Source organism: Lepidochelys kempii, chromosome 5 (genome assembly GCF_965140285.1).
Source record: "Lepidochelys kempii isolate rLepKem1 chromosome 5, rLepKem1.hap1, whole genome shotgun sequence".
Lineage (NCBI taxonomy): Eukaryota > Metazoa > Chordata > Testudines > Cheloniidae > Lepidochelys > Lepidochelys kempii.
The window spans coordinates 100,726,006-100,742,933 of NC_136384.1; the positions used below are offsets into that span (position 1 = coordinate 100,726,006).

The 16,928-nt window shown below is 39.8% G+C and overlaps 1 protein-coding gene across 1 annotated transcript in view; it reads right to left on the reverse strand.

The window, feature by feature from the left end:
* PGM5 (phosphoglucomutase 5) overlaps positions 1-16,928 on the reverse strand; it is a 107,320-nt gene that overhangs the window by 72,423 nt on the left and 17,969 nt on the right. Inside the window, exons 3-6 of the mRNA XM_073345192.2 lie at positions 13,329-13,475; positions 9,678-9,803; positions 7,797-7,987; positions 6,808-6,962 (exon numbers count right to left, since the gene is read on the reverse strand). Of these exons, the coding sequence (XP_073201293.1) occupies positions 6,808-6,962; positions 7,797-7,987; positions 9,678-9,803; positions 13,329-13,475 (619 nt within the window). The remainder of the gene's footprint in view (positions 1-6,807; positions 6,963-7,796; positions 7,988-9,677; positions 9,804-13,328; positions 13,476-16,928) is intronic.

Consider the following 16,928-nt stretch of genomic DNA (forward strand, 5'->3'; position numbering starts at 1 on the left):
TCTGTTGCCAGCATAATATATAACATACAATGGCAGATAGATACCACCAAGCAAAACCAACATGCGTTGCTAGAGAAGAAATTAGTTGAAATGAAATTCTCTCTCTCTTTAAATCCTCTTTGACAGGTTATTTTTGTCTAACCAAAACAATTATCTCCTTAATGTGAACGACAGCTGGTACAATGAAATTTTACATTTGTTTATAAGGTACATAGGCGTATATAGGACTTGCACTATGCAGATATTTTTAATTCAGAGCTCTAGTGCCCTTTAAAAAAAGAATAGCAGCACCTAGTTTGCATCAGTAGTACATATGCTAACATAAAAGTTTGTGATATCAAGTTTTAAGGGCCCCAGTTTTTATACATTATTCCTTGAATGTACTGAACTATGTTTTTGAAGGCTTGGTGCAATTGTCCTTCTGATTAACCAACTTTCTGACAGTAATATTTCCATTAGTGCTTCTGCTCAGTCTAATTTAAAAGCACTATACAATTGACTTAGCTGGAGACAGACATCTTAAAAAATGTACCGCAACTCTACCGCAGATAAGAAAGAGAGCGTGAGACTGACTTATCTTTCTTTGGTAGTGTGTTCAGAAACAAAGTCCCGATTTGCATATATACTCAAATCACACTCACATCTCCATTGAGATGTCATGCACATGGAAAGTGGGATTTTAACCTACTTGCAGTCTTAGTTTGGGAAGGGCCCACTCGTTATTCAACATAAAGGACATTTTAAAATCAAATGCCATTCAGGGAAGGGTGCTAGAGTTTAGGATTCTCAGTCTCAACAGTGTCCTTTATGCTGGGTAGCTTTTCTCCTTAATTAAAGCTAGATAATACTTAAAATATACAGGAAATAAGACAGAAAAAAGGAATCATGAAGAAACTACAAGTTGTAGAAGGACCAAAAGACAGCAAAAACCCATACGGTAGGTATAATGAAGAACTCTTGGATAGATTTTTGCCAAAGCTATTACTAAGCAGTGGGTAGGAACATTGTGGGATTGTACTAGGAGGCTTAGCTGCACCCTTGCCATGGCACGTTGGCACTTGCTGTCTACAGTGGCACTTCAACAGCTGCAGAGGCACGCTTAGCTTTGCTCAGAGCAAACGCAAGCACCGTGGTAGTGTGAACCTCTGTGCATCACTGCAAACACTTGTGTGCAGACGTACGGCATTTTACAGATGTGCTAGAGGGTTGCAATGGTGCTTTTAACTCCATAATTCCCTGACCCTTGCTCTTCTGCTGTAACTACTAGACTGTCTATTCTGCCTTTCAAATCTACCCAACTTTCTCTTTCATATAGAAACCACTTTTACTTATCTGGAGGCACTCATTTCAGAGAGCATTAGCTAAATGTCAGTGTTCTGTTTGCTTTGGATCTGCCGGCTGTGCAGAAATTAGACACTGAAGTACACTTTGTTATGATAAAGGTTTGGTAAACAGGGTGTACCTTCATTTTATACACAACGCACACCAAGGCAAGTGTTGCCAGAGAAATGAAGCCTGATGTATGGAGTCTCAGGAGGTAGACACTGCCACAATCCTGTTGATGTTGGATCACATTAAAGCAGATGCTTCCTGTCAACTGCTACACTTTCCCCAAAGTACATATTAGTGTATTCAAACAATCACTTCAACCAAACATATGTCAAGGGCCTCTATTTAAACATCTTAACTGAATTCTCTTGTAATCCAGTGTTCCATTTGTTAGTACCGTATTCCTAAGCAACATTAAGTCCTCTGGATTACCGCTTCCTTCTGTTTAAGTTTAATAATACACAGTGAAAAACTATTAAACACAGCTCCACATACAGAAGAGAACACATTGACATGGCTGCATCTAACTTTCTAAATCCTTTGGAATGTTTCACATACCATAAGGGGTCTTTATAAAATAAAAGGAATCCTTCAAAGGTAATTATTTACACTAAACTGTGGCTGGTCTTCATGTGGCTGCACCATAAGGACAGCCGTGATTACAGAGAGGAACTATGGACTGCCCACCATCACACGTTAGCATTGCCTCCATAAGAGCTGTCAAGAATCACAGTCCCCATGTTCTAGACGTGTAGGGGTACTACTGAGTTGATCCTCTCTCTCGCTGAGGAGACAGCACCATGGCTCCGCCCCTCCCATAAACTGGACAGTAGAGATGGTTGGCCAACTGAAGGCATATATTCACACATACACATCCTCAGCGCAACTGGGTAGCGCTACAAGGCCTCCTGGTGCTTTTCCTTGGCCAATGTAACAAGCATTTTGTTACTTCATTATTCCTATGAAGTGAGCTGTAGCTCACGAAAGCTTATGCTCAAATAAATTGGTTAGTCTCTAAGGTGCCACAAGTACTCGTTTTCTTTTTATTTTATACCTAATCATTCTAGTTGATACCAGGAAGAAGAGATATTACTTATTAGTATAGATAGGCAAACCATTTAGGATGAAAAAAGAATTAGCCCAAATTGTCTTTCATCCCCTCAACAAAATCCACACTTTTTTTTGTAGCATGGACCAGTTTAGAAAGTCCCTTTCTTAGGATCTGATTCCACTGAAGTCACTGGGAGCTTTGCCACAAACTTCAGTGGAAGTAAAATCAGGCCCTTATTCCCAACTTCTCTTTTTTACCTTGACGCTCTCCCACTGCTCCCCACTGCTGCTTTTGCTGCTTCGACCAGACCCAGCTACAGACCCTGGCTATCATCTTTTTGACTGCACATTCTCTCTTGACATGCATATCCAGTTCTGCATAACATTTCCAAGACCCAGACCTTTCTCTCTTCCCATCCTGTAAAAACTGGTGGAGAGAGACTATCATTTTAAGAGGTGCTGCAGTTCTGTCTTTTGTTTATGATGGTAGGATAATGAATATATAATTACAGTCACAGTGCAGAATATAAGGGAATACATGTGTTATGCTCTGGTTTTAGTCATCATTTTGATTATAGGGATAGGATGAATATTCACAGAAAATGTATTATGCCATCACATTTTTAGCACAGAGGATTCTCTGTGGTGAACCTCTGCTCCCAAACAATATAGATGAAAAGTGTATGTTAATTACAAATGCAAGATTCGCTTTGTGGACACTGAATTCTGATCTTGCTGGATCAAGGAGGTGTCAGGAGAGACGTGGAAGCCTATTTTAACCAAGACCTACAAGGCCATCTTGGAGCTTTTACTCTTAAGCCTTAACAATTCATATTTCTTATAGTAACTAACAGCATATGACACAGTAGTCATCTTCTAAGGACAGGCATGAGATCATTTCCTCATCTTCTGCCAGCACTAATGTTCATGGTATACACTTTAATTACTCCTGGTTTCCTTTCCCGTGCATGAGCTCACAAACAGTTTTATGAGTGAATACGAAACATGGTTCTATCAGAGTTCTCCCCTGAGTATGGCAGCCCAGCCCACCAGAAAGGCATAAAAAGGACCAACAAAAGATATATTTGTTCATTCTGCACAGTCTATCTCCCACAATAGACAAAAAGTTACATCTTTTAAATATTAATTTATTAAGAATGGCAATTTCTTCTCTATTTACATACTAAGATAATAAAGATTAATATTAAATACCATATTTTTCCCTACTCCCATGTAGAACTGCACAAATTTGATTTTTAGGTTCTCTTTTGTGACTGTACAGGGAATGCACTTTGCCTTCAAAAAGGCAACACCTTTCCCAGTTCTATGATCATGCATAGGCTACACAATAGGTGAGTTTCTATAGTTTTTCTTTCAAGTTAGCCATTTAACCCACAACAATGGAAGTAAACATGCTGTAAACGTATAGGGCTTGATTCTCTATTTTCTTCCACCCATTTTACATTGGTATAATTCCATTGACTTCAACAGAATTTTTCCTAACGTACACGGTTGTAAATGAAATTAGAATCTGGCTCACAGTGAAATCTACATAAAATACCACTTCCCTAAGTAACCCCAGTCTTAAAAACCACTTCAGAGTATGCACAAAGATTTCAGATACAAGTTTTCTAAAACACTGTAAAGATTGCCTCTTCTATACAACCTATTTTTGCTGTAACTTGGGTGGTCATTTAAGGCAAGTTTCACTGTAAAACTTGGAATCAGTGATGGCTTGGCCATTCATTCAGGGAACTCTTCTTTGGAAAAGGCATTTGTGATATTGCTTGCAGTGTTCCAATGCACGTACTTAGCACACACATGGAAAAAGTGATTTGCAGTAGATAAAGTAATGACCATTTATTATTAAACCTCAGTTCAACTTTAAAATCTAGCTTGGAGTCCTAAAGAAACGGTTTCAACATGTGCACTCAGTAAAGTAGCCCTTTAAAAAAAAAAATCACACATATTAATCAGGACAACGCACTTGAACCACTGGATCTCAGAGCTCTAGCAAGTCAGTAAGAGAAATCAAGCAATTTAGACTGTCTTAAGCCACAATGGAAAGTGGAGAACTAGAGGACTCCAGCTTCTAGCACTTGTAGTCTTTCAATCTTCAAGGAAAACAAAAACAACCCTAAAGCAAAAGCAAACAAACAAGAAACAAAAATCACATGCACCACGTATGCAGTAACTAGACCTAATGTTAATAAACATTTGTAGGAATGGCTGGGAAAATATGTACATCTTTAACTAACTTCCATCATTATCAACCACTCTGTTCTATTTTTTAAAATAAGCCTTAGCCCCATAAAAATAACACTGGTAATGTTGAAACAAATTAAGCAGTAACTCACTTGAGACCATCTGGAAACCAACAGATCAAGTAAACATGGTCAAGAATCCACGTCAACTGCTGAGAGTGTTGCTGAGGTGGACTTCAGCACGTTCATAACCTCTAATACATTTAGCTACTACATGCGCGCGGAGCTGGGGGGGGGCGGGAGGGGGGGGCAAATGTGTTTAAAATGTCCTAGAAATCCCGAACTGTAGGTCCAACATGACTCTTCTCTATTTCCTTTTAATGAAACCATGGTATCTCATGAAAAAGATAGATTCCATTTTACCAAGGGGAATTTTCAGAGACCTACACGGAGTGTGTGTTTGGGGCCGGAGAGGGGGAAACCTGAAAATACTGCGTAATTTCCTTAAAGGCTCAACATTTATGTACAGTAGGGAAAACTTCTTTGAAAAATCCATCAACCATCAAGGGCATGTGAACTGTCAACTTTAAAAGCTGTTGTCAGTTTCAAAAGTCCCATGAGTAGGGACCACACTGTATTACTATCCTTGGTTTGTTTTTTTTTGCCATTAATCTTTTCATGCTATTAATATTTCATTTTTAAAACCACTGTTTCCCGACTAGACACCATTTGGTATAGACAGCCACTTATTTATCAGTCCTAGGATAATATATGCTTGGACACCAACTGTTCAGATTCCAGCTGGTTGGAATAATAAATGCTATATCACAATTGATTATATATAATCTTTTTAAATGTTCACTTAGTGTTGCATTAGGCCTTCATCTTTCTCTCACTCTCTAACTTTTATAAATATTATAAGTAGGACTGTCAGGTTTAGTCTTAAACCAATATTTATTAGGAAATGGACTAAAGTAATTACGGTCAGGAATTACTGGTAAATGCTTGTTGATCCAGAAAGAGGTCAAATGGTAATTTCCTGTTTCCTGCCTGTCTGCTTTGCCTCAGGTTTTGAGCTGTTTCCGTCCTAATGAAGGACGGGCAAACTAGACTATTATTTTATCCAAACTACTTGAAAGTTGAAGCAAAATTTTGAGATATGTGAAGGTTTTATAACTTAAAATATGTTTTCATTTTTACATACTTTTGATTTCCTTTTGGAAATGGAAGCACCAAAATACCACAAAGTTTCTGGGTATCACCGTATTTCCAGTCTAACCAGAAGCAGGCGGTATCAAGAATATCTGGAGATATCCAAGAACAGACTAATTCCCAATCCAGTTTTGCAGAGGCAGGAGATTGTGTAATTCAGTTATGGTTTAGTTGTTTATTCAAACTGAAAACTTGTAAAGATCCTCAATTCGTGGATACTGACCAAAAGCAGGGATGACTGGCCACAGGGAACATGCATAATGCAAAAAAAGGTGCATTGGTTTCTCCAGTTAAGCAATTATTTACCAATAAGTTCACCCTAAAAACCTCAATCAAAAGTTGTCAAAAATTTTAGAAAGCCCGATCGCAAGATTTCACAGTTTTGTAGGCTGCCACATGAGCTTGGTGAAATTTGTTATGGGTTGTGTTAAATCCTCATTCAAACTGATGCCCTTCATTTAAGATAGTTATAAGAGACAGTTAAGTGGGCACACCTAAAACAAGGTCTAATAGAGTTTGCCCAGAAAGTAGCACCTTGTGGACAACGGGTTCCACTTAGTATTGAGAGCAGGTGTGTGGGTAGGTGGGGGAGAGAGAACACACGAAAACTGAGAGCAGACAAGAACAGATAGAGAGGCAGAGGCTAAAAAGCACAAAAGACAAGCAGTAACCTAGGAGCACAAAGTGACCCTGGGAAAAGCTGGAGAGAGTGTTTTTGGACAAGGTGTGTTGGCTAAAGAGACTTGGGGCTATAAACTAAAATACTGCTCCTTTTGTTATTAGTTCCTCCCACGTTCAGAGAAGCAGAATTTTGCACATTTCTTGTAAATTAACAAGATGGCATCAAAGAGAGAATACCAGACTCCATCAATTTCTACTTCCAACTGGAAAACCCCAGGGCTCCAAAATTTGACTAGCTGCTTGCCTTGAAAAGGGGCAACAATATTAAAGATTTAAGAAGTCACAACTAATGTCAAGACCATGGTGATAAAAATAAAACTTGCTCCCTTACCTGTCCAGTGCTGTGCTGGTAGGCATGCTTCTACCGAACCCTCGAACACCCATCTGACGGAAATATGGAATGCAAGAAAGATTGGCGGCAATAATTGCCAGCGAATCAGAAGGGTTCACAAAGAAACCATTTTGACCTAGGATCATATAGCGGTCCTGAAGAGACAAGAAAGAGAAAATGTCAGAGAGAAATCAGGTGGAGTACCTCATCACTGCAAGCTTATCATCTCCCTATCAAACCACATCTCCTTCCAGCCCAATGAATGAAAATTCCAAGATGCTCCCTGTTTCCAGTCTCCTACATGGCATTTTGGTGGGCTTGTGGCTACCCTAGTGTAAGATAATCTTTTTGCTGATGATATGTACAAGCCAGAGACAGGCAGTTAATTTGTATCAACTGAATATTGACAACAGTAATATAGCTTTTGTACCTCAATAGCCTCTTTGTCCTTTTCCTCCCCACCTCTCTCTCACCACATATACACCTGTCTTGAGAGGACACCAAGTTATTGCTATAATACTTTGCTGTTTATATTGCTGGTAGTAAGAACACAAGATTTAAAAAACAAAAACAAACACAGAGCTTGTGATTCAGTGCCTGTCTTAAGTGCAGAAAATTCACTTAGCTGAAGCACAAAAGGAATTTTAGAATCTCAGCCAAAATTAACTTCATTCAGTTGCCAGTTACGAAGATAGAAAAAAATTCAGCATATGTAAATGAGGGAGACTATCTGTGAAGTTATGCAAACACTAAGACAAATTGGGCCAAATATTTAGTGTCCCCTCAGCCTGACCTACAAATTTGCAGGGGCAATCAACTGAGGGCACAAATGATATCATTTGGACGTGATTTGTGGGAACAACTGCTATCATCTGTGCATGCAAATAACTGCATCCTCAAAATTGGGCCTATTATGCTTCAATGTCTAACAGATGCAATAGCAAAGATGACATCCTTGATCCAAAACCCAGATTGGCTGTAATACTTACTCCATCAGCATCAAAAGCAGCTCCAAATCCATATTCTCCTCCTTTCATAGCCTCGAGCAGGGTAGTTGCGTATGTTAAGTTTGGGTCAGGAAGTTGCCCACCAAAATCCTCCAGAGGAATACAGTTTATTGCAGAATTTGCAGGAGCTCCTAATTCATCACACAGGACTTTCCTTACATAGGGTCCCATAACTACAAAAAGAATTTGCAATCGATTTTCAAGAGCATACACACTTCAAATTCCAATATTCACAGCAACATGGAAACTTAATAGAAGACTTAACTAGTGCATTCGCATTGCACACACATCTCTGTCATACCAACTGACAGAAAAACAAATATTTCACTGAACACTGTGTAATTCCCCCTCCTCCCTCTAGGGTTATCAGTGGGAACTCTGTTAGCTCAGATAGTAGACATCCATGCTTTTGCTACTAAGTAACTCTGTTAGCTGGTAACAGTAGTAGGCTCTTATCCCCTATGTTGGTCAACCACACACAGTTATCATACATATTTCGGCCTTGTCTTCACTAGGAAAAAATAGTGTTAGCTAATGCATAGTAACAAACTCATGGTAAAATCCTGGACAAAGCAGTTGTAGTTTTAACATGTGTTATCAACGCAAGGTAAATATTAAGGGAACAAGCACATTGGGAGTGTTTACCTTGAGCTGATAACACACATTAAAATTATAATTGCCTTGTCCACATTATTTTACCACGTTAGTCATCACATCCTAGCTAATGTGATAAAAAGCCACCTTTTCCTAGTGTTGATGCACTTTCATTATGCACAGTTTGACCATCTAAACCAGTAACTAAAATTTTACAAACTCCATTCCTCAGCCACGGAATTTGTATTGAAAAAATCTCTTGAGTATTATTAAATATTAATGCCAAATCCCCTACCATCAAATCCCAGAAAAAAATATTAAAATGAAAATGGAGCTGTTAAAAATACAAACTGCATTTATTAGCTAGTGATCGTGATGCACAGCCACCTGTCAAACTGCTCCTCTCCACCATTCTCTTCTAAATAAAGAGAGAACAATCTTTTAAGCTTAATGCTCATTAAAGGAATCATAAATAAATCCCAAGGTTTTCGATATCTACTGAACAACATCAGTGTAAACTTTCCTGCACCTTGACCTGAAGAAGGTCGTTCAGTCGCCATATCCAGCCTTCTGCCTCTGTTGAGACGACCAATGAGTACAAATTAATGTAAATTGTAATGGTATGTTCATAATGTTTATTATAACTGTGCATAAAGAACCCATAAAAATTCAGACGGCGATGAATTCACTAAAATCCTGCAACAGATTTGAGTTAGTCACCTAAAGATGAAAAAGTCCCTCTCTCCACACACACAGTATATCTTTCTTATTCACAGCCTTCAATTACATAAAAGGTCCATATCTTGTAATTTTAAACACAATATGCAATGATTTATAAACCACATTATAATTTCTGAACAAATATGCTATATATAGCCTGCAATGAACAATTACTATCAAGAGAGCACATTCCTTTAATAAGTTCTCTCTTTTTTAATATGCACTGTGATACCTTTATTCCACAAGCTGTTTTTGCTACAGTGATCAACCAAATCCTCAAAAAGAAAAGGAGGACTTGTGGCACCTTAGAGACTAAAAAAATTTATTTGAGCATAAGCTTTTGTGAGCTACAGCAGTGCATGCATCCGATGAAGTGAGCTGTAGCTCACGAAAGCTTATGCTCAAATAGATTTGTTAGTCTCTAAGGTGCCACAAGTCCTCCTTTTCTTTTTGCGGATATTAGCACATCATCATAATAAAATACCCTGAAATAGTTTACAGTATTGGGTATGTTTTAACTTTTCTTGCCACAGAGACTCACGGTCCTACCTCCGTTCATGGCATCAATTCTTATCTTAAGCTGATTGGGTCCAGTCAGCAAGCTTCTGATCATGTTAAAGTCAAAGATAGTTCGAAGCAGATTGAGGTAGATATCCACTGAATCCACTATTTCAACTGGGGAGATAGAAGAAATTACTAGAGTTGATCACATAGAGAGATGGACAAACTGAGCACTAACCTCTCTCCAAAGACACCTAAACATCTATTTACACACTAAACAAGACCAGATCATGCAACACCTTGGAATCAAAAGCTTGATCCAAATTCTACTTAAGTCAATTGAAAGACTCCCATTGATTTCAATGGGGTTTGGATAAGGCCTCAACTCCTGTGTAAATCAATGGAGCTTTGCCTGCTTAAGAACTGCAGGACCAGAATGTATTAAGGGTCTGTATTACTGTGAATGTATTTCAATAAAATACAATACTTAGAAATAAAAACTTTGTTTTATATTCAAAATATATTTTGCCAACTTTTTCCATTGGCATCAACAAATAAAAATGGATCAAACTAAACAGGACTGGTCTTAAAGCTCTGAAGGTATTGATCATCCTAGAGAAGAACGACACCGAGAAAAAGGCAACCCACCAACTGAAATTTGTCTTTTTATCTGACTGCCCAAGGTCCAAATTTGGGGGTGGGGGTGGGGGAATTATAAGCCAGCATCCTGCTCTTTCTCCTCACTCTGCCAAGGGGGCACCAACCACCCGAAGGCAGCACCCTCTGCCTTGGCACCACTAATCCCAGCCCAGTGCAGAGGAGGGGCACATTTGAAATCAAGCCTGCCCTGCATTCACTCTGCAGTGGCAAGTGATGGAGGGGTGGGGAAGGTAGGGAGCTGCAGCATGGGGCTGGGGGGAAGACGGAGCCTGTGCTGCCATCACTGGGGAAAAGATGCCTTGTCCATGCACTACTGCCTGTTACAATAGCAACTCCCTCCTGGAGATGAGGAGGAAGGGTGGGGAGCAGAACTGGCTGTATGGCAGAAGGGGGGTTGTCCTTCTTTTGTGCTGTTTCCTTTGCCCAAAATAAACAAACTGAAAATAAGAAACCATAACCTTTTTCTTTATTTGTTTGCAACCTCCGCAAGAGTGAATCTCTCAGTATCTGTATTATTTGGTATATAAAGTGCCTGGAGCATGATCCTTAGCTAACTAGCAAACAGAGTGTAGATCCTGCCAACTATGCCACTCTGATGCTTCCCCGGGGGTACCCAGGGTTGTGAGGTACCTCCCTAGCACCTCCCCTTAGGGTGAGGAAGCCTTGTCTGTGCCTGTTGTGAGTCTATTCCCAACAGCACTAGCCTCTGGTAACACAAGCACTGCCTTGGCCTCTGTACAGGTTAGCAATAGGCACACACCAATCCCTGCGTCCTCAAAGCATCCCCCTGGAGTGCCCACCCCTGATCCACTGGACCACTCACAGCAATCCCAGATCAGCTCCAAAGGGAACAATACACCCTCTCTTACCAGTTACACCTTAGATTATGCACCAGATACACCTTAAATTATGCCTCCATTGATCACACAGCACTCAGATATGTTTATAATAAAAACAGGAAGTTTATTTAACAAAGAACAGAGATTTAAGACAAAGAAAGTAGAATTAATGGAAACAAATGGTTACATATAAAATAAAATCACACATGCTTTTGAGAGCTAAACTTAACTAGCAAGACATTTCCCTATCTCATAAAGGGTAGCTCACTCAAAGTCTCTCTCCCAGCATCAAACAGCTAGACCAGCTGTGATCCTCCATCCATAAAACAAGCCCTGCCTGTCCCCTCAGTGAAGGATGCAGAGTGAGCCGTGGTACCTATAGTTATAGTCCAAAAATCCATATTTTTCACTATAGATCCCTCCTGCTGGTTTATTTCTTTCTGTAAACTCCCTCTCTGGAAGATGTCACAATCCCCTCATTAGCATTTAGCTCAAACTGCATATGGGCATCCACTGTGAACCATATAGTACGCAGTTTACTAATTGACAGACAGACAGACATCTCTTTCCTGAAAGAAAACTTGACTAATCACCTTTTGGTGACCAGCCCCAAGTCACTGACCTTAAGAACATAACCTTCCGTATATATCCATAACTCCTTCCATATTATCCCTACATACATTTTCTAATGATTATGATGATCAATGTGACACAGGCTTTCAGTAGAGACTTTGTGACACTCTTTGTTGAATTAGTATGTAGATACCCAGACCCCGGGGATCCCAGTAACACTTATGCACCACTGTGCCCTCTGCCCATTAGTACCAAGAGGTCCCTGGGTCACAGGGGAGCAGGCCTGGCTGTGGGGCAGAGAGGAAGACCCTAAAATTCCTTCCCTCAAGGAAGCCTGAAGCCAGCTGGGAGGGGGGTAAGGGAGATGAGGCTCTGGGAAGGATATAGAAAGGAGGGGTCCCAGAAAGGGGTGAGCACAGGGGCTTGTGGCGCTCCTCTGTAGTTTCTAATGCTCTGTGGTTTTTCAATGGGAAGCTAACTGGTTTGAAGTACTATGTAGAAGTACTCAAAAATTGTCCATCAAGTTGTTTTTTATTGTATATTTAAATTCCAATCTGAAAATTTGCTCCCCTTTCCCCCAAGAAATATCTGAATTGGCACCACTGGCACTGCAATGCTGTGCGCCAAGCAGCCATGTCCAGACTGCAGCCCCAGCTCTAGCCCCAGCCCCAGGGGACAAGACCTGCTGTTGCAGTGTGGGTGCCGGCGGGCTTGCCCTGAAACACACCCACACAGGGGGCCTTCCCAGTGCACTAGGCCTGCAGCTCACCTAAAACATTCCCATGACCCACTGGGAAATGCTGCTGTATGTGACACACCAAGACCCATCTAGGGAATGGGACTTATTTAACACATCAGGCCGAACTGTACAGGTATCCCATACACAAGCCAAATGTCTCATTCCTTCATAACTTACAGAACAGTTTAACAACAGGACATCCTATCCAACTTGGCCACTGGGATTACTCTCATGCTTAAAGTTAAGCATGTGCCGAATCAATGCCTTAGATATTAACTAGTACACTTAGACCTGATCTCATGTGGTGCTGAACCACCTCCATATTTGGAGTCTGAGAGTGGAGGGCATGCCACAGCTCTCAGACATGAACCTTTTCAGGGGGGGGAAGTGTAGTCAAACAACACTCTAGCTGGGGCTATAAGAGTGTCCCTCTGGCACTTAGAATTGTTGAATTGGGGCCTATCTAGCAAATTGCTTTAGGCATGTGTTTGACCATAATAGAATGGATGCTCACACTTAAAGTTAAGCATGTGCTTCAGTGTTTTGCTGCACTGGGGCTTTAATACACCAACTCTTAGCCTCAAGCTTCAGAGGGGTAGCCATGTTAGTCTGGATCTGTAAAAGTGGCAAAAAGCTCATGCTCCAATACGTCTGTTAGTCTATAAGGTGCCACAGGACTCTTTGCCTCAATTTCCCCATCTGTAAAAATAGAGATGAGATTTACTTACCTATTCTGCAGGGTTGTGAGGATTAATGTTTTTAAGGCACTGTGAAGAATAATCTAAGCACTGTTTAAATACTTACATTATTGTCATTCTGTGGCAACTCTTTTTATAAACAGAATCTATGGATTTAGCATACAACTTGGATAAAAAGACAGACTGGTACCTCGGAAAGGTTTGAATTTGTTCTCCAGATCAAATTCTTGTCTTCCCAGCCGAGATAAGTCAACTCTGAGATCGGGGCAAATGGCATATTCTTCAAGGGTTTTGCTGATCTGATAGATTTTGTCTGAAACAGTATCTGGGGCAGGTCCTGGAAGACAAACATTAAGAAGCTTTTATCTGACAATGGCTCACTTTCCAAATACAAAAAGAATCTGTTCTCTATTGTAATCGACTGCAAATCGCTCTGATTCAAAATAAATAAGCCCAGAAAAAAAGGCTGGAGTAAAATACAGATTTTTTTTTCCACTTAAAGCAAAACACAGAGTTAATACGTTTCTGTAAGAAATAGAACACTGAAACCAGAATATATTTTTCTGATTTTTTTTTACTAATAAAAAACATCATACAAATAAATCATTTTCGGGGGGGGGGGGGAAGCCATGATCATTTGGATGTATTGCTAAAGAAATCTGCCACTCATGGATACTCTTCAGTAAATCTCAATGTGCGTGTTGAAATAAAACTGGTATTTCATGAATTGCTTATCCATTTTTGCAAATGCTGCAAAGATGTGCTTAAAAAGTCAAAAGTAAATTCAGGTCCAGGATAGCAGAGTGCAATGTACTTCTTCTGTCCAACCCAGTTCAATTTTGACACATGTATGAAGCTCAAATATCTGAGAGTTTTAAATAACCTTATTGCCCTTTGGCCTAAATTTAAAAAAATGCATTTGGTTCACCAGTTTTATAGTAACATTTACCTGCAGAACATCTCTGACTGTTCAACAACACACATTTGTGTTAGAAATTCAAAATTCCTTAATTTGTTAACATACAAATTGATCTGGAGTAAACATGTTAATCAAAGAATATAATTCACATCGCAATTGTATATTAACTGATTTGCTAGTTTTTAAAACTAGGTATATTTTAAAAAGATATACTATAGCTCAAACAGAAGTCATGGGCTTAATGCAGAAATTGCTAGGTGAGGTTCTGTTTTTTTATACAGGTCAGTTTTTATTATCACAATGGTCACTTATGGTCTTAAAATCTATGAATCTATAATATTAAAGCATAGTTCTGCTCTGAAAAATGACTCTTTCTGCTCCCTTAAAGACATTGCTTCAGCACCTTCATACACCTCTTTTACTTCTAATTGCACACCATTCCCAGTAATGTTGTTGAATTCAGTGCAGCTTTGCCATAAAATTAGGGTATCAATCATGCCACATAAGGTAAGTGTAATGCACAATATTCTACAAGGGATTGTGGTAGCAATACAGACAATGATTGCTTAACTTCTTGTTATAATACAATCATTTAGCTAGGAAGAGACCTCTGCTCATTTCATTCCAACCCCTCCGGAGAGTCAGGACAGATTTCATTAGTCCTAAATCACTCTTGATAGATGGGTGTCTAGTGATAATATTTCCAGCTAAAGTGATACCACAGCCTCCCCTGGCAGCTTGCTCTACTGCCTAACTGTTCTCATAGTTAGAAAGTTTTTCTTAATACTGAACCTATATTTTCCCAGCTGCAACTTAAGCCTATTACTTTTTATTATGCCCTTGTTGACTAATGAGAATAATTGGTCTGTCTCATCTGTTCTTGAGGAAAGTTTTATTTTTAAAGCTTAATAAACTATATGGATTTTCCTTAAAATACCAAAGCAGGCAAAAGAAAAAAACTCCAACTGTTACGCATCTGTCAAGCAGATTCTCGGGGGAGAGGATTTAAGTTTGCTGAGACAGTGTGCCCAGTGGTTAAGGCATGAGACTTTTGTGCTTTAGTCCTGACGCTCCCACTGACTTGATGTCTGATGTTAGGCAAGCCACTTAACCTCTCTGGGATTCAGACATGGGCTATGCACGAAGTTGAACTGGTTTTACATCACACTTTTAGTGTGATGCAACTGATGTGCGTAGGAAAGCCCTAAGTTTCCCCACCTTGAACATGAAGATAATAAATAAAGCTGGGTAAACAAACTGATATTTTAGCTTGCTGGCAGTTCAAAAATAAATAAATAATAAATTTGTTTCAGGTCAAATTAAATGTTTCATTCTAACTGACACAAACATTTCATTTTGATCTTGAGCATTTTTAAAAGTTGTGGGGGTTTTATAATAAAACTGAAGGACATTTCTAAACAAGAAGTTGTTTCAAATTGAAAAGTCAAAATGCTAATGTTTGCAAATGTTGAAACAAAATATTGACTTTTTCAGAATTTCCCTCTTTCTTTCGCCACAAACAGAAATTCATGAATCACTTCAGTGTCACCGAATCTGCATTTTTTGCCAACAAATTTCAGTTGAAAATTTTGCCCAGTTCTAATAACAACATTCACTTTTGTAAAGGATAGGAGATTTTCAGATGAAAAAGCACTATAAAGTATAAAGTATTATTAATCATTGTTATGATGTATTATGGAAGCATAAAACAAAGTAATAATATGATCTTTACAGGTGAATGTCCATGCTTAAGAAAATGAGGGACTAGACTGACAGTACTAGCTAAAGTCTCATCTCTTGTCTACACACAAATTATATCACTTTAACTGTACCAGTGTATTTAAAGCAGTACAACCCTTTGTGTGGGTGAAGTTATACTAGTTTAAATGTACTTATAAGAATATAGTTTGTTCCCATACAGGAAGACAAGGGCACAGTCCCTTAGGTGCTTTTGAAACTCCCAACCTTAAAGCAAATGCCAACATATGTATGATGGAAATGTGAGTAGAATAGGACTCCATAATGTTAAGTTCCATAAAGTGAGTGATAGCTCGCCTGGAGCAAGGTGTCTCAGGCTGCAAGTTTTCAGTACTCTTCTAAAAAGAAATTAAAGTTAAACTCAAAGAATTGGCCACCTGGCCCTTTAAACTTCAAAACAAAATACCCAGTCTGTTGCACCACTTAAGTAAAGATGCAGTCTGATGGTTAGGCCCTGGCCCAGACGCAGGCCTGGGGCTTTGTGTTAGGACTGAGATTTTCCTCTCCTACCTCAGCTTCACCCACTACTTCCCAATTGGTAATGCAGGCAAGCCTTCTTAATTTCAACTGGTGGTTCCTGATTGGCTGTGTCCTCCTCCCAGCCCTTCTAGGACCCAGTCTTGTTGGTACCTGAGACGGAATGGCTTTTCTAAGCAGGAGGGGTGCCAGGGAGACAAATCCTCCAGCAGGGGGCAGAGTAGACTTGGTACACCCTATCACTAGGGCCCTACCAAATTCATGGTCCATTTTGGTCAATTTCACGGTCATAGGATTTAAAAATCATAAATTTCATGATTTAAGTTTTTTAAATCTGACATTTCATGGTGTTGTAATTGTAGGGGTCCTGACCCAAAAAGGAGTTGTGGGGCAGGGTCACAAGATTATTGCAGGAAGGTTGCGATACTGCTACCCTTACTTCCGTGCTGCTGCTGGCGGCGGTGCTGCCTTCGGAGCTGGGCAACTGGAGAGCGACGGCTGCTGGCCAGGAGCCCAGCTCTGAAAGCAGAACCACTACCAGAGGCAGCACAGAGGTAAGGATAGCATGGTATAGTATTGCCACCCTTACTTCCGCGCTGCTGCCTGCAGATCTGGGCCCTCAGTCAACAGCTGCTA